We start from the raw sequence: 23,522 nt of genomic DNA, 5'->3' as shown, positions 1-23,522 counted from the left end.
ATATGCTCTGGAGTGCTTTAAACATGCTCTGGAGTGCTTTAAACATGCTCTGGAGTACTTTAAATATGCTCTGGAGTGCTTTAAACATGCTCTGGAGTACTTTAAATATGCTCTGGAGTGCTTTAAACATGCTCTGGAGTGCTTTAAACATGCTCTGGAGTACTTTAAACATGCTCTGGAGTACTTTAAATATGCCCTGGAGTGCTTTAAACATGCTCTGGAGTGCTTTAAACATGCACTGGAGTGCTTTAAACATGCTCTGGAGTACTTTAAACATGCTCTCTGGAGTACTTTAAACATGCTCTGGAGTATTTTAAACATGCTCATGCTCTGGAGTACTTTAAACATGCTCTGGAGTGCTTTAAACATGCTCATGCTCTGGAGTACTTTATACATGCTCTGGAGTGCTTTAAACATGCTCTGGAGTACTTTAAACATGCTCTGGAGTACTTTAAACATGCACTGGAGTGCTTTAAACATGCTCTGGAGTACTTTAAACATGCTCTCTGGAGTACTTTAAACATGCACTGGAGTGCTTTAAACATGCTCATGCTCTGGAGTACTTTAAACATGCTCTGGAGTGCTTTAAACATGCTTTGGAGTGCTTTAAACATGCTCTGGAGTGCTTTAAACATGCTCATGCTCTGGAGTACTTTAAACATGCTCTGGAGTACTTTAAACATGCTCTGGAGTGCTTTAAATATGCTCTGGAGTACTTTAAACATGCTCTGGAGTACTTTAAACATTCTCTGGAGTGCTTTAAACATGCTCTGGAGTACTTTAAACATGCACTGGAGTGCTTTAAACATGCTCTGGAGTACTTTAAACATGCTCTGGAGTACTTTAAACATGCTCTGGAGTACTTTTACTGTGGGATTCCATATTTAAGAACTAAAAAAATAAAACAATAGGACTTTGCCACAGCCTTGGGAGGTTCCAGAGTCGGTGTGATTAACCTGTAGTTGCGGGATCAGCCCTATGTTACCCGGTACTTGGGTTTGGGTTATCTGTACCCTGAAGTACACGAGTATGCGGTATACACGAGTACGGAGTATACACGAGTACAGAGTATACACGAGTACGGAGTATACACGAGTACAGAGTATACACGAGTACGGAGTATACACGAGTACAGAGTGTACACGAGTACGGAGTGTACACGAGTACGGAGTATACACGAGTACGGAGTATACACGAGTACAGAGAATACACGAGTACGGAGTATACACGAGTACGGAGTATACACAAGTACAGAGTATACACGAGTACAGAGTATACACGTGTACGGAGTATACACGAGTACGGAGTATACACGAGTATGCGGTATACACGAGTACGGAGTATACACGAGTACGGAGTATACACGAGTACAGAGTATTCACGAGTACGGAGTATACACGAGTACGGAGTGTACACGAGTACGGAGTATACATGAGTACAGAGTATACACGAGCCACAAAGGCGATCAGCCCAACATTTCATGCCTGTAGTAGTACTTTGGTGTAGAAGATGGCTACAGGGATATTACTGTCACAATATATATTTACACTGTATTTTCTTCTGGATAAATCCCTTGAAAATACAATGCAATCTACAGAAGTATCCACGGAAACCCGCTGCAGTCGGCCACATCGGCGCGCTCAATCTGAAAACCACACAATCCCATTTGAAAGCGTTGAGCTGGCGTTGGCAGAGGACGGCGTCTCAGGTATCGCTCGGGCGACGGCGAGCTGCCAACGTTCTCCTCTTCCTCCCGATTATGATCGAAATGCGGAGACGCGACAACGATCTCGCCTCGCGAACATAAACCCACAATCTCAGAACACGACGGGCCCGTTTCCAGCGCGTGGGAGTCGGCCCGTCGTCACGCCCGTCGTCACGCCCGCCGCCGCCTCCCGGGATGAAGAGGACGGGCGCGCGGATGAGGAAGAACGAGGGATTTGGAAGATGACGGCTCAAATGTCTTGGCGAGGATGTCGGGGGGGGGGATCGGTTTTGTGGAATTGCCGCGACGTGCAAAATGAAGCTGCGGGAACTCAAGCCGGACAACAGATCGGTCAGAAGGCGTCCATTAAAATGTCACGGCCGGGTAATCTAAGGAAACGTTAAAGGTAATTACATATCGTTCTGGCGTATCGTTTTTATGAGAAAAGAGGAAAACGACGATATCTGAGCTCTTGGGGTTTTTTTGGCATAAAAAGGAGTCGCAAACTTTCCGTTACATTTTAGTGCTGACGTTTGCAGAAAATAGTTTTAAATGCAAGTTACTTAAAGTCGTTACGTAATTTCTCTCGGCGACATGCAGCTTTTCTCGATGGCTATGTTGCTTTTCCAGAATGTTCCGGATTATGGCATTATTCAAAAGATGTTTGTAGAATAAGTAATAAAACAGTAATGTCAGTGCGAATGGGAAATGGATACGTTCACCATGAATCTGCGGCAAACCACGAGACAAGCAGGAAAAGTAACATAGTACATCTTTAACAGGACGATACGTAGATGAACTGATATATTCTGTTTGCCTTGCGTGGATTGTCAGGTTTGCCTTTTTAATATTAATTTGGAATTTTAATGGTTTGGGAATCAAAGGACTTTCAGATGAGTTTTTTTTTTCCAATTCAGCACCAAAAATAATGCATGAAAATCCATCTGGCAGTTTAATATGCATGTTAGTTTTAGACACAGCAATCCCTCCAAAATGCTCTTGTTTTCGGGAAGTCTTTACTTTCTAAATAATGACATTGCTCTTGGACACCAGCCACGATGCCACGATGATCATTATTTCTTGTTGTCAGAGCTGTATTTTAAGTGCAGAGCGTTGTACATGTCAAGGAACAACACTCAAATACAGGTCTGACTACAGTACAAGAAAACTGTTCAAACTCCAAGATCTAATGAACCTAATCGCACTATAATAGTAAGTTTAAGTAAGAAATACAATAAATCAAGATGACGTATTAATCCTACAAATACAATTTTAATGGACATTATCTTTTCACTAACAAACAAAACAAAGAAACGTAACAAAACTTATATTGGATAATAACCTTCACAAAAGTCATGAAGGAAAACATTTCAATCGCTGTATAACTAATATTCCTCAAACTGCATCTGTTTGTGAAGCAGTAAACGATCATCCACACAGTAAAACGCAGAATCCTCCTAAATCTGCCCAAAATCTGCGTCTTCTCCCCGTCGTTTAGCCCCCGGAGCGACTCCATCAGCGGGAAAGACGTCTAATCATGCTTCACAGTGGGACCGTCCCATCACTTAGCGTCAGCACTAAATCATATTGACGGCTAACGACAGGACAGGGACGTCGACCGCGTTGGAAAAATGAATCAAATCAAGGGGAATTAACCGAGCGTGGATCTTGATGCTCTCAGTCAGGGGTTCGGCGATATTTTTAAAAGTGGCAGCGCACATTGAAGATAATTGCCTGTGTGGAAACGCTGCGCTTGAGCTCGCACAGTCACCCATTGTGCAGCCGCCCACTCACTATTAAAAACTGGATATATTTATACATTTGATTGTGCAGTTGTCACTTTGTTGTAGTTTGTGTACGATCCCATCCCACGTGCGTCATTAGTGGCTGTAGTGTGCAGGTTTGTACTGTCACGTGTCATTTATCAGGCAGCGCTGAGGACCTCAATATTAAAATGTAATGAATTAATTTGAAAAGTTTGTGGAGAGAGAGAAAACGAGTGAATCTCACTTTCAGAATGACTGTTGAGCTGCTTTTTATTTTATTCTATTTTTAAGTTTAAGGACATTTATAAACTCATGCACAGACATAATGTTACTGTTACTCAGTTACAAGCGTCAGATCAGTGTCTACCCCAATGAGGGGCACCAAGCAAAAACACAGACCCTCCCGAATAACTTCACAATGAGGGTTGTCGTGGAAACACCACTCTAACACCGCACTAAAACCGCACAAAAACTGCACTAAAACCGCATTAAAGCACTAAAACTGCACTAAAGCCGCACTAAAACTGCATTAAAACCGCACAAAAAACATACTAAAACCGCATTAAAGCTGCACTAAAACCGCATTAAAGCTGCACTAAAACCGCATTAAAGCTGCACTAAAACTGCACTAAAACCGCATTAAAGCTGCACTAAAACCGCATTAAAGCTGCACTAAAACCGCATTAAAGCTGCACTAAAACTGCACTAAAACCGCATTAAAGCTGCACTAAAACTGCACTAAAACCGCATCAAAGCCGCACTAAAGCAGCATTAAAACTGCACTAAAACCGCACTAAAGCACTAAAACCGCACTAAAGCCGCACTAAAACTGCATTAAAACTGCACTAAAACTGCACTGAAACCGCATTAAAGCCGCACTAAAGCCGCATTAAAACTGCACTAAAGCCGCACTAAAACTGCATTAAAACCACACAAAAAACATACTAAAACTGCACTAAAGCTGCAATAAAACTGCACTAAAGCTGCACTAAAGCTGCACTGAAACCGCATTAAAACTGCATTAAAACCGCACTAAAGCCGCACTAAAACCGCACTAAAACTGCACTAAAACTGCACTAAAGCTGCACTAAAGCTGCACTAAAGCTGCACTAAAACTGCACTAAAACCGCACTAAAGCTGCACTGAAACCGCATTAAAACCGCACTAATACCGCACTAAAGCTGCACTAAAGCTGCACTAAAACTGCACTAAAACCGCACTAAAACCGCACTAAAACCGCACTAAAGCTGCACTAAAACTGCATTAAAGCTGCACAAAAAACATACCAAAACTGCACTAAAGCTGCACTAAAACAGCAAAAGGGTAACTGCATTTTACAGTTTAATGAAGTCTCGTGCACATGCCCGGAGTAATCTAACTGTTTATTGTTGAGCTATTTCACATTTTCACACCGTCTGCCTGTTGAGAACATTTTGAATCTGGTCAATAAGTCAATGAGTCAGTAAATACACAGCGCACAGACAGAAGCATCAGAAGCCTACACTGACACAAAGTGATGAACAGATGAAGAAGAACTTAAGTCCAGCGTCACCTCCACATTCACACGAGAACACGTCTGCCTCTCCGCTTTGATCAACACTTGGCTGTAATCTTCCTCCTCCTCCTCCTCCTCTTCCTCCTCTTCTTCCTCCTCTTCCTCTTCCTCCTCCTCTTCCTCCTCCTCCTCCTCTTCCTCCTCCTCTTCCTCCTCCTCTTCCTCCTCCTCTTCATCCTCTTCTTCCTTCTCTTCCTCCTCCTCTTCCTCCTCTTCCTCCTCCTCTTCCTCCTCCTCTTCCTCCTACGACAGAGTAAAAAAACTTAGACATCCAGCAAATAAAAATCATTTAAAAAAAAGAGAAAAAAAAAGGCCCAAAGAAAACGAAAATAATCAATCTAAAAAGTGATGTGTCCATCCCGGAGACGCCTGTCACCATGGCAACGTCAAATAAATATGGGAAAGAGTGTCTGGAATGCTGTGTATGTGGTCTGTCATTTCTTTGTGATTTTAATGCATTTTTCCTGCTGTGTGAAGCACTTTGAATGGCCTTGTGTATGAAAAGTGCTCTACAAATAAACTTGCCTTGCCTCATATGAAAAGTGTAAACGTTCAATCGGTCGGCGCTCGTCGTTGAGGTTCTAAACGTGCCCTTGTTCCGATGCGCCCTGACCCCGGCCGACTCCAGCTGCAGCGTGGGCCTCTCCACGGCTCTATTTTGGTCCGTTCCTCCCTCGTTCTCGCTCTTTTTCACTCTCCTCTCCATCGCACCCTCGCTGGACACTGAGGTTAGCGCTAATGTATTAATCAGCTCTTCGTCTGAGTCACCGCGGAACAGCACTTGTACTTTAGCCTTTTTTAGGACCTTTAGCCCCGCCCCCGCTCCACGTGTCCACCCTCTGTCACCGGGTAAGTCACACCAACGGGCCTTAGTGCATAATAAGAGGGTGGAGGTGACCGCTTGTCCTGTTGTTTCCAGAGAGAAAGGGATTAACGTATTTTCCGGATTATAAGTCACACCAGCCAAAAAAGGCATAATAGAGAAGGAAAAAACATATATAAGTCGCACTGGAGTAAAAGTCGCATTTTTTGGGGACATTTATTTGATAAATTCCAAGACCAAGAACAGACATTTAATCTTGAAATGCAGTTTAAAATAATAACAGATGAGAGAACATGGTGAATAGGTGTACGTATGCTAACGCTAACACCTTCAGCTACATGACGTATGCTAACGCTAACACCTTCAGCTACATGAGGCACAGACAGAACTGTGGTAAGTGTCTGGTATGTTAACGTAACATATGAACAGTTATTCAGATAACTATAGCATAAAGAACATGCTAACAAGTTTAGCAAAGCATCAGTTTTACCCCAAATCACTAAATCCATTGAATTCTTCTTCCTCTGTGTCACTTCTAAACAACTCCACAAACTCCAGAGGTAGAGGAAGTGCAGATTCTTCTTCTGCGTCGCTTAGAGCCTAGAGCGCCCTCTTGTGGTTGTCAGTGTGAAAATAACAAAAATTATGAAACGTGTTAATAATATCACATACTAGTCGCTCTGGAGTATAAGACGCACCCCGGCCAAACTATGAAAAAAGAAACTTATAGTCCGGAAAATACGGTAGATCGGTGATGCAGAAGTGACTTTCTGACTTCAAGATCTGTGCAATTAACAACCTTTTAATCCAGATTGAGATTCAGGGCGTTTTGAATCAACAGGCGATTCTCTGTCAGTAAAAACTTGTGTAACAGAGTTCAGACGTTCAGAAGTATTAAACATGCGTCTTATATTTAAATCAAATCAAATTGAAAACCATAATAGATGAATATGGGATAGTCTTGTGCCATTGTTTCCATATTACTCTCCAATCTCTGCCTATATTCTGCCCTTGACCAGGAATTAATCGTCTGGAATATATTTAGCTTCTTAGTGATGAATGAAAGGACAGAAAGAAGTGAAAAAGTAGCTCCTTTTTTAGTTTGTAAAATGCATGGATTTAATATTACAGCCTTGTTTAGTTTGAGGAAAAGAGCATTTATCGTCCTTAGAATAAAATAAAAAGTTCCTGGTCAAGATGCTTCACTCACAATCTCCCCATTCCTAAGTTTAAGGAAAGAAAGTAATATTTTAATCATCTCAATAGAGCAATGAGCCAAGGAATTCTCAAAGTGGCGTTCATAACAAACAAAGTCTAATAATAATGAACGTTCTTAACACCTTCTCGTCTCTGGAGTTTCAGGTTTTCCGGTCCTTGTTCCACAAAGTTGCGGTTTGCACAACGGCGTGAACGATCGACGCTCCGAAACGTCCCAAAAAAAAGCTCATATTTAGCCAACGCGTCGTTCTGATCGAGCCCGAAACGAGAAGCGCTGAGACGGCAACATCCGATCGCACCGTCCGCCGCGCCCCGACGATCGCACATGCAAAACCCGGGGCCCTCGCTGCAGAGAAATTAATTATGTATGGGCTTGGAGCGAGAAAAGAGCGGGGAAAGTTAATTTATTGTTATCATTAGAAGCGCCGTGTTTGGGTGTGTAAGGAGGCGGCGGAGGCTACGGTTACAGCCAGTGGAAACGGGGCCGGCTGAACAGGCTGTGGACGGCCCTCAGGAGCTTCCAGACACTCGGATCGGATTAAAGAAAGTGCAGGAGGTGTTGAAGTAGACAAAAAGAGCCGAGCTGAGGTTATGGATGCCGACAACACAAAGGTCTTACACGATCTTGGTAAAAAATAGCTAGAGGAGCCTTTACGTAAGCTAACAAGGGCTAAAGTATGAAATAATAGAGCACGCAGGGGGAGTGAGGGCGGGGATGCTAACACCACACTGTCTTTAATGAATAATCAAACCCATTTGTTCATTTTCTATCGCTTTTTCCCGTTGGGGGTCGTGGGTGACTGGAGCCCATCCCAGTGACTTTGGGCCTTAGGCGGGGTTCACCCTGGACAGTGGCCATCTTGTCGCAGGGTCAATCAAACGCATATGTAAGGTCATTTCAACAGTTTGACAAAAGTATGGACGCATAATCAATTCATTCATTTTATTTATTTATACAGAGAAAACCCAATGAGTAAAGTTCTCTTATTCATGTGTCACTGTTAAAACACAACACAAAAGGAACAAACAAACAGGATACTAAAGCACAAATAAAACATTCAATCAAATTAACCTATACATAAAAAAACATTTACACCTACAATATGAGATACTCTCTGCGACGAGTTGGCCACTGTCCAGAGTGTACCCCGCCTAAGGCCCAAAGTCACTAGGATAGGCTCCAGTCACCCGCGACCCCGAAAGGGAACAAGCGGTAGAAAATGAATGAACAAATGAATATGAGATATAATTGTATAAAACAAGTGCATCGGTGCTGACCAGTTCTGTAAAATTATAAAAAAGGTTGTACAATGATTGAATTTAAAAAGTGTTTTGTTCCACAGCATTTTCCCTGTCTCTGTGTTGACACGATGTGATTGTAAGATGAAAATGTCCTAAGGCCGCGACACGGCGACAAAACAAAAAGTGGACGTATATTAAGCATGATGTTATTTTGTTCATAACCTTTTCCCTTCATCAGCTGTGTTTAGCTTTGTGTTTAGCTTTGTGTTTAGCTTTGTGTTTAGCTTTGTGTTTAGCTTCGTGTTTAGCTTCGTGTTTAGCTTCGTGTTTAGCTTCGTGTTTAGTTTCGTGTTTAGCTTTGTGTTTAGTTTCGTGTTTAGCTTTGTTCATGCTTCTTTTATTGATCAGTTTGCAACTTCTCTGAGCTTTTGACATAAAAGGTAGAAATCCGGAGGTCTTTACGCTGTTTTTAAGTCAATTATCGATGTTATACGATGTATTTGCATATGCAGAACTACAGTACACGGTGAATATGCAGAACTACAGTACATGGTGAATATGCAGAACTACAGTACACGGTGAATATGCAGAACTACAGTACATGGTGAATATGTAGAACTACAGTACATGGTGAATATGCAGAACTACAGTACATGGTGAATATGCAGAACTACAGTACATGGTGAATATGTAGAACTACAGTACATGGTGAATGTGCAGAACTACAGTACATGGTGAATATGCAGAACTACAGTACATGGTGAATATGCAGAACTACAGTACATGGTGAATATGTAGAACTACAGTACATGGTGAATATGCAGAACTACAGTACATGGTGAATATGCAGAACTACAGTACATGGTGAATATGTAGAACTACAGTACATGGTGAATATGCAGAACTACAGTACATGGTGAATATGTAGAACTACAGTACATGGTGAATATGTAGAACTACAGTACATGGTGAATATGTAGAACTACAGTACATGGTGAATATGTAGAACTACAGTACATGGTGAATATGTAGAACTACAGTACATGTTGAATATGTAGAACTACAGTACATGGTGAATGTGCAGAACTACAGTACATGGTGAATATGCAGAACTACAGTACATGGTGAATATGTAGAACTACAGTACACGGTGAATATGTAGAACTACAGTACACGGTGAATATGTAGAACTACAGTACATGGTGAATATGTAGAACTACAGTACATGGTGAATATGCAGAACTACAGTACATGGTGAATATGCAGAACTACAGTACATGGTGAATATGTAGAACTACAGTACATGGTGAATATGCAGAACTACAGTACACGGTGAATATGTAGAACTACAGTACATGGTGAATATGTAGAACTACAGTACATGGTGAATATGCAGAACTACAGTACATGGTGAATATGCAGAACTACAGTACATGGTGAATATGCAGAACTACAGTACATGGTGAATATGTAGAACTACAGTACATGGTGAATATGCAGAACTACAGTACACGGTGAATATGTAGAACTACAGTACATGGTGAATATGTAGAACTACAGTACATGGTGAATATGTAGAACTACAGTACATGGTGAATATGTAGAACTACAGTACATGGTGAATATGCAGAACTACAGTACATGGTGAATATGTAGAACTACAGTACATGTTGAATATGTAGAACTACAGTACATGGTGAATGTGCAGAACTACAGTACATGGTGAATATGCAGAACTACAGTACATGGTGAATATGTAGAACTACAGTACATGGTGAATATGTAGAACTACAGTACATGGTGAATATGCAGAACTACAGTACACGGTGAATATGTAGAACTACAGTACATGGTGAATATGTAGAACTACAGTACATGGTGAATATGCAGAACTACAGTACATGGTGAATATGCAGAACTACAGTACATGGTGAATATGTAGAACTACAGTACATGGTGAATATGCAGAACTACAGTACACGGTGAATATGTAGAACTACAGTACATGGTGAATATGTAGAACTACAGTACATGGTGAATATGTAGAACTACAGTACACGGTGAATATGTAGAACTACAGTACATGTTGAATATGCAGAACTACAGTTCACAGTGAATATGTAGAACTACAGTACATGGTGAATATGTAGAACTACAGTACATGGTGAATATGCAGAACTAAAGTACATGGTGAATATGCAGAACTACAGTACATGGTGAATATGCAGAACTACAGTACATGGTGAATATGTAGAACTACAGTTCACAGTGAATATGTAGAACTACAGTACATGGTGAATATGTAGAACTACAGTACATGGTGAATGTGCAGAACTACAGTACATGGTGAATATGCAGAACTACAGTACATGGTGAATATGTAGAACTACAGTACATGGTGAATATGCAGAACTACAGTACACGGTGAATATGCAGAACTACAGTACATGGTGAATATGTAGAACTACAGTACATGGTGAATGTGCAGAACTACAGTACACGGTGAATATGCAGAACTACAGTACATGGTGAATATGTAGAACTACAGTACATGGTGAATATGCAGAACTACAGTACACGGTGAATATGCAGAACTGCAGTACATGGTGAATATGTAGAACTACAGTACATGGTGAATATGCAGAACTACAGTACATGGTGAATATGTAGAACTACAGTACATGGTGAATATGCAGAACTACAGTACATGGTGAATATGTAGAACTACAGTACATGGTGAATATGCAGAACTACAGTACATGGTGAATATGTAGAACTACAGTACATGGTGAATGTGCAGAACTACAGTACACGGTGAATATGCAGAACTACAGTACATGGTGAATATGTAGAACTACAGTACATGGTGAATATGCAGAACTACAGTACACGGTGAATATGCAGAACTACAGTACATGGTGAATATGCAGAACTACAGTACACGGTGAATATGCAGAACTACAGTACACAGTGTATATGCAGTACATGGTGAATATGCAGAACTACAGTACACGGTGAATATGCAGAACTACAGTACACAGTGAATATGCAGTACATGGTGAATATGCAGAACTACAGTACATGGTGAATATGCAGTACATGGTGAATATGCAGAACTACAGTACATGGTGAATATGTAGAACTACAGTACATGGTGAATGTGCAGAACTAAAGTACATGGTGAATATGTAGAACTACAGTACATGGTGAATATGCAGAACTACAGTACACGGTGAATATGCAGAACTACAGTACATGGTGAATATGCAGAACTACAGTACATGGTGAATATGTAGAACTACAGTACATGGTGAATATGCAGAACTACAGTACACGGTGAATATGCAGAACTACATTACATGGTGAATATGCAGAACTACAGTACATGGCGAATATGTAGAACTACAGTACATGGTGAATATGTAGAACTACAGTACACGGTGAATATGCAGAACTACATTACATGGTGAATATGCAGAACTACAGTACATGGCGAATATGTAGAACTACAGTACATGGTGAATATGCAGAACTACAGTACACAGTGTATATGCAGTACATGGTGAATATGCAGAACTACAGTACACGGTGAATATGCAGAACTACAGTACACAGTGAATATGCAGTACATGGTGAATATGCAGAACTACAGTACATGGTGAATATGCAGTACATGGTGAATATGCAGAACTACAGTACATGGTGAATATGTAGAACTACAGTACATGGTGAATGTGCAGAACTAAAGTACATGGTGAATATGTAGAACTACAGTACATGGTGAATATGCAGAACTACAGTACACGGTGAATATGCAGAACTACAGTACATGGTGAATATGCAGAACTACAGTACATGGTGAATATGTAGAACTACAGTACATGGTGAATATGCAGAACTACAGTACACGGTGAATATGCAGAACTACATTACATGGTGAATATGCAGAACTACAGTACATGGCGAATATGCAGAACTACAGTACATGGTGAATATGCAGTACATGGTGAATATGTAGAACTACAGTACATGGTGAAAATGCAGTACATGGTGAATATGCAGTACATGGTGAATATGTAGAACTACAGTACATGGTGAAAATGCAGTACATGGTGAATATACAGTACATGGTGAATATGCAGAACTACAGTACACGGTGGAGTAATGATCAACGTTGTCTAATGGCAAATCATATTTTATGTTGAGATTAGGCTTTTGTCTTTAGTTTGTGAGCTGGCATTTCCACCAGTTTTATTTAAGCATGGTGTTTTTCTTTTAGCTCTTTTAGCGCTTGGGGCTTCTGCTTAGCTGCAGACGTTTAAGATTCTTCAGCCCACATGCTTCTCTTCTCTGCAGGGACACAGCATCGATGTAGTTTACAACTGTTTTATCTTCTCCTTTTGCACTAAAGCTGCTTCTCTTTTTTATTTGTTCTTCTTTTTCCCAGATTATAAAAAAATATTTGTTTAACTTGTAAACGGAACAAAACAGAGAACATGACACAGAGAATGAACTTACAATTTACATAAAACATCTAAATAGTTCTATACGTTTAGGCAATTCTGTCCCGATTAGTCAAAAGTCTTTTACATTTATCAAGAATGTATTTTTTTTCCATTCGATGCAACATTTTGTGTCATCCATTTTTTTGCGAGTTTTTTTTTCTATCCGCTGTTGTGTCCGTGGCAGGAGTTTTGAGGAGTTTATTTTAAAACATTAAATCTCACTTTCCATAGAGTTAGGCTTTGATTAAGTGGATCAAACATACTGTACATGCACACGGAATAAAAACAGACATAATCAATTCATAAATAACGCAGAGTGAGCTTGTTTAAGAGGACAATAGCTACTGGGATGAAACTGTCTCTATATCTTTTTGTCCTGCATTTGGGCACAACCAGTCTTCGCCCCTATGGCAGGTCCTGAAACAGAGCGTTCAGGGCGTGGCAGGTCCTGAAATAGAGCGTTCAGGGGGTGGCAGGTCCTGAAACAGAGCATTTAAGGGCGTGGCAGGTACTGAAACAGAGCGTTCAGGGGGTGGCAGGTCCTGAAACAGAGCATTTAAGGGCGTGGCAGGTCCTGAAACAGAGCGTTTAAGGGCGTGGCAGGTCCTGAAACAGAGCGTACAGAGCGTTCAGGGCGTGGGAAGTCCTGAAACAGAGCGTTCAGGGCGTGGCAGGTCCTAAAACAGAGCCTTCAGGGCGTGTTCAGGGCGTGGCAGGTCCTAAAACAGAGCCTTCAGGGCGTGGAAGGTCCTGAAACAGAGCGTTCAGGGCGTGTTCAGGGTGTGGCAGGTCCTGAAACAGAGCATTCAGGGCGTGGCAGGTCCTGAAACAGAGCGTTTAAGGACGTGGCAGGTCCTGAAACAGAGCCTTCAGGGCGTGGCAGGTCCTGAAACAGAGCGTTCAGGGCGTGGCAGGTCCTGAAACAGAGCCTTCAGGGCGTGGCAGGTCCTGAAACAGAGCGTTCAGGGCGTGGCAGGTCCTGAAACAGAGCGTTTAAGGACGTGGCAGGTCCTGAAACAGAGCCTTCAGGGCGTGGCAGGTCCTGAAACAGAGCCTTCAGGGCGTGGAAGGTCCTGAAACAGAGCGTTCAGGGCGTGGAAGGTCCTGAAACAGAGCGTTCAGGGCGTGGCAGGTCCTGAAACAGAGCGTTTAAGGACGTGGCAGGTCCTGAAACAGAGCCTTCAGGGCGTGGCAGGTCCTGAAACAGAGCCTTCAGGGCGTGGAAGGTCCTGAAACAGAGCGTTCAGGGCGTGTTCAGGGCGTGGCAGGTCCTGAAACAGAGCCTTCAGGGCGTGGCAGGTCCTGAAACAGAGCGTTTAAGGGCGTGGCAAGTCCTGAAACAGAGCCTTCAGGGCGTGGCAAGTCCTGAAACAGATCCTTCAGGGCGTGGCAGGTCCTGAAACAGAGCGTTTAAGGGCGTGGCAGGTCCTGAAACAGAGCCTTCAGGGCGTGGCAAGTCCTGAAACAGATCCTTCAGGGCGTGGCAGGTCCTGAAACAGAGCGTTCAGGGCGTGGCTCCGGTCCTGCATGACACTGGAGTCTCTGCAGCTGCTGGTGTATTTAAACTCTACATTTACATTGAGAAAATACTTTAAATCCTCTTTGATGGTTTCACAGTAAAAATTGAAATGGAAAATCTACTTTGTATTTCAAGCCATCCAAACTCGACAGAAAAGGCCATTGAAACAACAATGTTTGTGAAATGTTTCTTGATGTTGTAAGTGAAGCTGCTCAGGCTGGACCTTGAGCTCTCTCTGTAGACGTCCTCATGCTCTGTGGGTGGAATGTCTTTTGTCCTTTTGAATGAGGCGAGTTCGGACGGACCGTTCAGGCCTCGGCTCGACCTCGAGACAGAAGCAGAAGATTGGACAACAAACTCTCCATCTCAGGTCACTTCTCCACGTGACATTATATAACAATAACATGTTTGCTCTGAGATTTATATTCAGTTTTTAAAGCTGCATTACCCAACTTTTCTAAAAGAGTATTTATTAAATCGAGAAACTTTCCGGATTTATAAATGTTCTCACTTCAGAGTGCTGCACACAACAATCTGTAGTGATCCAGGTTAAGGCTGGGGCTCACATTTTGGGTTCCTATTTTGGTCTTTGATTAATTCACCTTAAATATTTATCAGGCTGCTGTTTTATAGTGCAAATGTCCGGTCGTCATTACTGCTTCATATCCCACTTTTATGCACATTTGCCTTGATTCCGGGCCGCTCCTGCTTTGAACTGCAGCCTGGTTCTTCTCTGTGGGGGAAAGAGCCAGGTTCTGCCTCTCGCCTGCCGCCTTTGATGTTCGGGTCGGGCGATCGGGCGAGCGGCCATATTTTCTACGCTCCATTCATCACTCCGTCCCGAGCCCGGGGGCAGAGAGGAGCCGACGGACAGCAGAGGGGGGGCAGATGTTTGGAGGGAACTGGTGTGATGGCGTTTGTGTTCAGAGGGACAAAGACCAATACATATGACAATTTAGTCCTGGTGTAGACTCTTGTTTGGACCGGCTTTCGTCCTGATTCAAATCTAATATTGTCCTTTTGCCCTGGTCTTAACATGTAACTACAAAAACAGCTGGTTCTGCAGGAGATGAGATCCGTTTTACGGTGTGTTGTCACTTTTTGCACCCCAGTAGACTTGGTTTAGTCCCAGTTTAGTCCCAGTTTAGACCTGGTTTAGACTCTTGTTTCGACCCGCTTTCGTCCTGATTCAAAGCTAATTTTGTCCTTTTCCCTGGTTTTCAAATGTATTGGTTTCTTCAAGAGCTGGGCTGCATTTTTCGGTGTGTCGCCACTTTTTGCACCCCAATAGAGCAGGTTTAGTCCCACTTTAGTCCCAGTTTAGTCCCAGTTTAGTGGGGCAGAGAGGAGCCGACGGACAACAGAGGGGGGGCAGATGTTTGGAGGGAACTGGTGTGATGGCGTTTGTGTTCAGAAGGACAAAGACCGTCCAATACATATGACTTTTTCATCTTCTAAAAGGTTGATCGACATGGCGGCGGTTTTTAGTCATTTTGATTTGAATTTGGGGCAATCCATTCACAGCTGTGACATTTCCTCTTGTATCATTCAGAATAGAATCCATCTTTTTACCCCAGATGCACAGAGTTTAGTGCTTGGCTTGTCGATTTCTCATTTGAATTCAAACCGTGCATTTCTTACCCTGTGTCTTGTTTCGTTTTAGCTGGCCGCGCGAAACATTTATAGTACCTGTTCATCTATTATTTTTTCTTCTTCTTATAGTTCTCGATTGCCATTTAAAGTTACAACCACCGCACACAAAACAACAACATTGCATTCTCCTTTACGGCTACACAATCTTCCATTCCAGCGCAAATAGCTAATCCCTAAATCAGCGCCGTCCGCAGAAACGCCATAACGCACTTTTTTTTTTTATATTGAACCGGCATGACACTTGAGTGAAGGCAACACGAGACCCATTATACGCTCCGGCCCCGGAATGCTCCCCGTAACTTCTTTCCCCCGTTTATTGCTATTTCTCCGAAGAATAAAATATAGACGGCGGAAAACGGAACCATATCGAGGAACACAAGGGTGATAAAAAATATTAGAAAAGAGATGTATCGTCGGGACGGGGCTCGCGGACAGCTGCGAGTGGCTGTAAAGGTTCATTTGTAACGGGGAGCGACGGGCTTTATCGCTCTGGGGTCCGGGCCGAAAGGAGGTCGCGCGGGGAGAGGAGGAAAGTTTCGCTTTTCGCCGTCGTCCGGGATCAAAAGAGAAGCGCCGTCCAAGCCCCTCTCATCCGACGAACCTCCCGCGGGCTCGGAGGAAACGGGGCTTTATTTACTTTCATCTCCACAGTGAGGCGCTTTAACGATACGAGCCTGCATAGAGGTCGTGTACGCGCCATCGAGAGCCGGGCCCTCAGGCGAAATGTGTAACAGACAAAATGACCGATGTTATGTCCCAAATCGCATGAAAAAGGTACAGAGCTGTAGATTCCAGTTTTCAGAGTGATACATGGAAGAGAGACACAAATGATCCACGCTGCAGTTTTGTCCAGATATGAACCCCCAGAAAGAGTGTCACAAGCGGTTATTAGTCAGTTTGTTTGGTCAGTTCACCGCTCTAGCAACGTTCTTGTCGGTGTGTCTCTTCGTAGCCTTTAAAGAACAGAACGTTAGCTTGAAGTTAATGTATCTGGACACAATAATCATCTGCCCAATAGTGTGGGTATTCCATTTTTTTTTTTACAGTTTATATGTTCTCCCTGTGGCCGGTTGGGTGTCTCTTCCGTGCTTTGGGTTCCTTCAAATCGTGCACAGTTGTCCCTCCGATTAAGGTACTCCTGACCGGCATCGTGGCTCCAAATCAAGTACCGTATCATCCGGACTATAAATCGCACCTTTTTTCATAGTTTTGGCCGGGGTGCGATTTATGTGATATTATTAGTTATTTTCACATTGTCAACCGCATGTCATGACAACCACAAGAGGGCGCTCTAGGCTCTAAGCGACGCAGAAGAATCTGCACTTCCTCTTCCTCTGGAGTTTGTGGAGTTGTTTAGAAGTGACACAGAGGAAGAAGAATTCAATGGATTTAGTGATTTGGGGTAAAACTGATGCTTTGGTAAACTTGTTAGCATGTTCTTTATGCTATAGTTATCTGAATAACTGTTCATATGTTACGTTAACATACCAGACACTTACCACAGTGCGACTTAAACTCCGGTGCGACTTATAGTGCGGAAAATACAGTATATTTTACGATTTACCTGGTACGCGAACACATTATAAGCTAATCGTCTCAATCACAGCGGCAGAAAAAAAAACACAATAATCCCTCAAAACCATTGCTCATTTGTTGAAACGTTGTGGTCAATCACGTCAAATTGTGATTGACGATCCGGAGAGACAACCGTTTTGTCATCTCGTATTGTGATTGAGTGACAGGTGGATTTAGTCAAGCCTCAGATCGCTTTAGCAAGATTGAATATAAAGTTTAAAGCAGTATATACCCTGACCTAGACTGATTAAATGTTGTTTTCTGTCTCTTCACCCCGTGTACCATCTGCTATTTCTGAAGTCTGCTTGTTTGTACGTTCATCGCGACAAACAATATAGTGTTCCGTAATCACGCTGACTAATCCGCCTCATGCACTTTCCGCAGTTTCCCGCAGCTCGTGTACTTTTCCCTCGCTCTCTCCTTTGCACGGCATGACGTCGGGTTTAGCACTTATAGCCGGAACACGTCTGGAGGTTAGTCAGTGCGAGCTCTATGTACGGACATAGCACCGGGAGGGCCAGGCGCTAATGGGGCTGTCGTGATGTGTCAAGGAAAATACTGATCAGCCCAACGAGCGATCACTTAGAGGCGTGTTCGACGTGTTTATCTGAGAAAAGCAGGTGGACGGCGACATGTGCTCAGTCAGGTCCAGTTTACGGGTTATTGGCGTGTTCGAGTGCTAAAGATCTCCCACCGTGAACTCCGTGAACACCGAGGCAGAGTGACCTTCTCTGGTGCAGGAGGTTCACACCTTCACGTATGTTTAGAAAGTAATAGCTCCCGTATTTATCATGACTATGAGTTGCACCTTTTTTCATAGTTTGGCCTGCGACTTATATATGATATTATTGACACATTATTATATCGTTTTGTTTGTTATTTTCACATGACAACCACAAGAGGGCGTTCTAGGCTCTAAGCGACGCAGAAGAAAAATCTGCACTTCCTCTTCCTCTGGAGTTTGTGGAGTTGTTTAGAAGTGACACAGAGGAAGAAGAATTCAATGGATTTAGTGATTTGGGGTAAAACTGATGCTTTGCTAAACTTGTTAGCATGTTCTTTATGCTATAGTTATCTGAATAACTGTTCATATGTTACGTTAACATACCAGACACTTACCACAGTTCTGTCTGTGCCTCATGTAGCTGAAGGTGTTAGCGTTAGCATACGTACACCTATTCACCATGTTCTCTCATCTGTTATGATTTTAAACTGCATTTCAAGATGAAATGTCTGTTCTTGGAATTTTATCAAATACATTTCGCCCAAAAATCCAACTTCTTCTCAATTTTTACCGAGACTGTGGCCAAAACAACAGTGAAATCTTTCATTATCTGTCATTCCTGTGGTCTGACATGAACAACTGAACTTCCTGAAAGACAAAATAAAGTTAAATGTGACTGTTTGGACGATAGATCGAAGTAAAACGACTTAACTTTGCTTCTAAAATGGTCACAATTATCATTATACATTGTGACCTGAGTTAACATGATTTTCGATTAACCAGATCATCTTGACATCCCTGCGCTCACGTCATGTCTATAGCTTTTCCCCCGTGGAAGGACTGACAGGGGAAAGAGAGAGTGTTGCTGATGGCAGAGACCGTTTTAATGGATAGACCTATGAAAATGTGCAAATGGACACAGCTTCCCCTCGGAGGAGCTAATAAAGCATTCAAGTTAAGACACACAGAAGCAGATATACCATAAAATGAACTAATGAGTTATTGGAAAAGTACTAATACAAAATAAATCCTCTCCCTGCGTTATCTCATGTTAATATGTCGTGTTCATGATCAATTCGATCTCAGTTAGCGGGATTCAGCCGAGCAACTGTCGTCCCATTGTTCTGTCCAAGAATCACAGCGGTCCAAAGACGTCCTTCTGGCTCCTGCGGCTCAAGATGGCGCTGCCAAATGTCGCGGCGATTGTCTGAGCTCCTGCACGTGGCGCCGGAGCGAGGGCGGGACTGAGGGGACACGCTTCGGGATTAGATATTCAGTCTGCGCATTTACTTCGATTAGATAGAATGATCGCTATTGGACAACTTGGAAAAACGTGCAAAACACTCGGATCAGAAGAGAGGTCGGAAGACACAGTTTAGTCCTGGTTTAGACTCTTGTTTGGAGCAGCTTTCGTCCTGATTCAAATCTAATATTGTCCTTTTACCCTGGTCTTAACATGTAACTACAAACTCAGCTGGTTCTGCAGGAGATGAGCTGCGTTTTACGGTGTGTCGTCACTTTTCGCACCCCAATAGTCCAGGTTTAGTCCCTGTGTAGTCCCGGTTTAGTCCCACTTTAGACCTGGTTTAGACTCTTGTTTGGACCCGCTTTTTTCCTGATTTAAACATGATTTTGTCCTTTTGCCCTGGTCTTCAACTTTCCGGTTTCTGCAAGAGATGGGCTGCGTTTTACCGTGTGTTGTCACTTTTTGCACCCTAATAGACCAGGTTTAGTCCCGGTTTAGTCCAGGTTTAGTCCCAGTTCAGTCCCAGTTCAGTCCCTGTTTAGTCCCTGTTTAGTCCCGGTTAAGTCCCGGTTAAGTCCTGGTTAAGTCCTGGTTAAGTCCTGGTTAAGTCCTGGTTTACTCACGTCCTCCGCCCTACCTTTCCTCTTCAAACCATCTGCTGACGTTCTAGTTTTGGCTAGTTTTAGTCCAGGTTTAGTTCTGGTTTAGTCTTGTCTAGTTAAGTCTGTTTAGTCTTTTTTTAGTCCTCCACTCTTTGACAAAATCATTGAAAGGCTGCACATTATTATTGGAGAAAGACATTTTAGAGAAGTTCAAAATAAACTCGTCTGCAAGTGACGATGTCGTAGTTTACAGACCCAAGAAAGTCTGTCGTCTATAAAAGCAGCGTTAATAACCAAACTAAACATAACTATGAAGCTTATACCTCGATTTGAAAGCATCATTTTTGAAGCATATACAACATTTTTGAAGCATATACAACATTTTTGAAGCATATACCACATTTTCAAAGCGTACACCCCGTTATATACCACATTTTGGAAGCATATACCACATTTTTGAAGCAAATACCACGTTATATACCACATTTTTTAAGCATATACCACATTTTTGAAGCATATACCATATTTTCTAAGCTTATACCCGTTATATACCACATTTTGAAGCACATAGCACGTTTTCTTGAGGTAATCCAGGGCTCTGCAGATAGAAGCGGCTGCAGTCCGCACAGACCTGTACATGTGGGTCAATGTGGCTCTCAGGATTAGATGAGTCATTATCTGTAGCTGTGTTCTGCTGCTGATGAGGCCTGCTCCACCGGCCAAGTGCACACACCCTCCATTGCCGACGTCACATGAGATAGTCCCGGTTTTTATCTATTCATTTTCATTTGTGGCAGATTTACTGAAGTGTAGACGCAGAGGTGAGTGAAGAGGCCATGGAGTCTGACCAGTTCAAAAGTAAACGACTTCTCTAGACGAGCTGTGCGTAACTCCAAGGACAAAAAGTTAACTTAACTTAATCATCTGATGGAGCGGTGCAAATAACAAAATGCTGAATTAAATGTGTTTTAAAATGTGTAAATAAATGAACGCAGACAAATGAAATGACCAGAATGTGTGCAGAAGTAGTTCAGGGTTTCTTAAACTTTTTCACTTCGAGACCGGACTTTTTCTGTTTTTATTTTCAAATTTGATTTTCAGGTCCTTTAGTTTAATTCTGGGTGGTCCTAATTTATTAGTTTAATTCTGGGTGGTCCTGATTTAGCGCCGTACTTATATGTTTTTGGTCTCACAACTAGATCAATCGTATTTATTTTTTTCATTGAGAGAGATTTAGAGCTTAGAGATCATTAGGAGAACTTTTATCATGCTCCCTGTTTAAATAAATAATCTAAATAAACAGAATAAATAGATTTGAACTTGCCAATTTTGCCAAACGTCGACAGGGTGTAGGGCTGCACTATAAGACAAATATCAAACTCTAAAGACTGCATTTGTTTGTCAAAAGAACATCTGCAGACGGTAAAATGTCTCGTCTTTTCAGTGAAACGAAAAGTGGAAAAGTCTCGAAAAGTGAAATATTTAAAATTATTTGAGATTAAAACAAAATCTAACCGAAAATGCGATCTTTAGCTCTTTTATTGAGCCGACACATTGACTCTTGTTGGACAAATCCCTCTGACGACGCCCGAAGCCTGCAGCTCGTTTCCTGTTGACATTGTCTGAATGTGACTAAACTTTCCTTTATCATTTAGCTCACGCCGCGTCCTGTTTGTTTGTCCTCTCTCAGAACCTGTTCTTGGCAGCTCTGACCGAAAAGGACATCTTTGCCCATCTGGGTCTGGAGTATATGGAGCCCTGGCACAGGAACGCGTAGTCCCGCTCGTCCCATCTGCTCGAGTCGCCGCTGAAAATATGCAACGCGCTCTCAAGCTTTGCAAGATCTTGTGTTGGGCAGAGTTTAGACTTAAAGGGCCATGACAGGTTTTTACCATGTTCTAATTCTGACTTCATCTGGTGTATTCATGCCTATTGTACGTGTCAATTATAGTTTTACCCTGTTCAGACCTGGTTTAGTCCTGGTTTAGACCTGGTTTACACCTGGTTTACACCTGGTTTAGACCCGGTTTAGACCTGGTTTAGACCTGGTTTAGACCCGGTATAGACCTAGTTTAGACCTGTTTTAGACCTGGTTTAGTCCTGGTTTACCGACCGTACATTACTTATTTCTCTTCTGTTTTAGTCTGTGATTAGTCTTGCTGTTTATCTCCTTCAACATTACATATAGTTGAAATGAAGGCTTGTTTTTTTAAATAAATATCCAACTTTTGTTTATGACAGATGCGGCTTAATAATTCTGTTTGTTGAGTTAAAACAACGCATATTAAAAATGTCCATACAAATGTAGCTGTATTAGCAGCATTAGCACAGGCCTCGTACATTCAGTGTTTAAGTGAACCTTTATTCTGTTACTTCAAATGTTACGTGAGATTTTTAAAGGTTCTTTTTACTAATGTTTCTTTTTACCTTTGATTGCATCTGGTGGTAATTAGGGCTTAAAACGTACTTAGTTGAAAAGCCAAATGAAAGTGGATTTCTGGTCCAGAGTAACATAGACCACGCCCGCCCCCTTAGCGCGTTCCTCTGGGCTTCCGTAGCTCACTCTTCTCACCGGTGCATTGTCACGGGCAGCAACGTTTCAGAAGTTTGTTTGCACTCGGAGAAGAGGAAAGACGGGCCAGAGAAAAGCACAAGGTCAGCACAAGGTCAGCACAAGGTCAGCACAAGGTCAGCACAAGGTCAGCACAAGATCAGCACAAGGTCAGCACAAGGTCAGCACAAGATCAGCACAAGGTCAGCACAAGGTCAGCACAAGATCAGCACAAGGTCAGTACATGGTCAGCACAAGATCAGCACAAGGTCAGCACAAGGTCAGCATAAGGTCAGCACAAGATCAGCACAAGGTCAGTACATGGTCAGCACAAGATCAGCACAAGGTCAGCACAAGGTCAGCATAAGGTCAGCACAAGATCAGCACAAGGTCAGCACAACGTCAGCACAAGATCAGCACAAGGTCAGCACAAGATCAGCACAAGGTCAGCATAAGGTCAGCATAAGGTCAGCACAACGTCAGCACAAGATCAGCACAAGGTCAGCACAAGATCAGCACAAGGTCAGCATAAGGTCAGCATAAGGTCAGCACAAGATCAGCACAAGGTCAGCACAACGTCAGCACAAGATCAGCACAAGGTCAGCACAAGATCAGCACAAGGTCAGCACAAGGTCAGCACAAGGTCAGCATAAGGTCAGCACAACGTCAGCACAAGATCAGCACAAGGTCAGCACAAGATCAGCACAAGGTCAGCACAAGGTCAGCACAAGGTCAGCACAAGGTCAGCACACGGTCAGCACAAGATCAGCACATGGTCAGCACAAGATCAGCACAACGTCAGCACAAGATCAGCATAAGGTCAGCACAATGTCAGCAC

At 42.7% G+C, this 23,522-nt stretch overlaps 1 protein-coding gene across 1 annotated transcript in view; it reads left to right on the top strand.

The window, feature by feature from the left end:
- Nucleotides 1-21,974, top strand: part of dntt (deoxynucleotidyltransferase, terminal) — a 157,883-nt gene extending 135,909 nt beyond the window's left edge. Inside the window, exon 11 of the mRNA XM_072436327.1 lies at nucleotides 21,824-21,974. Coding sequence (XP_072292428.1) covers nucleotides 21,824-21,910 — 87 coding nt within the window. The 3' untranslated portion in view covers nucleotides 21,911-21,974. The remainder of the gene's footprint in view (nucleotides 1-21,823) is intronic.
- The last annotated feature ends 1,548 nt before the right edge of the window (nucleotides 21,975-23,522 follow it).

Source organism: Eucyclogobius newberryi, unplaced genomic scaffold (assembly GCF_026437365.1).
Source record: "Eucyclogobius newberryi isolate DKJ021-1_F unplaced genomic scaffold, fEucNew1.0.hap1 SCAF_8, whole genome shotgun sequence".
NCBI classification, from domain to species: Eukaryota; Metazoa; Chordata; class Actinopteri; order Gobiiformes; family Gobiidae; genus Eucyclogobius; species Eucyclogobius newberryi.
The sequence above is the reverse complement of the archived record's forward strand: the minus strand, read 5'-3'. Positions and strand labels throughout refer to the sequence as shown.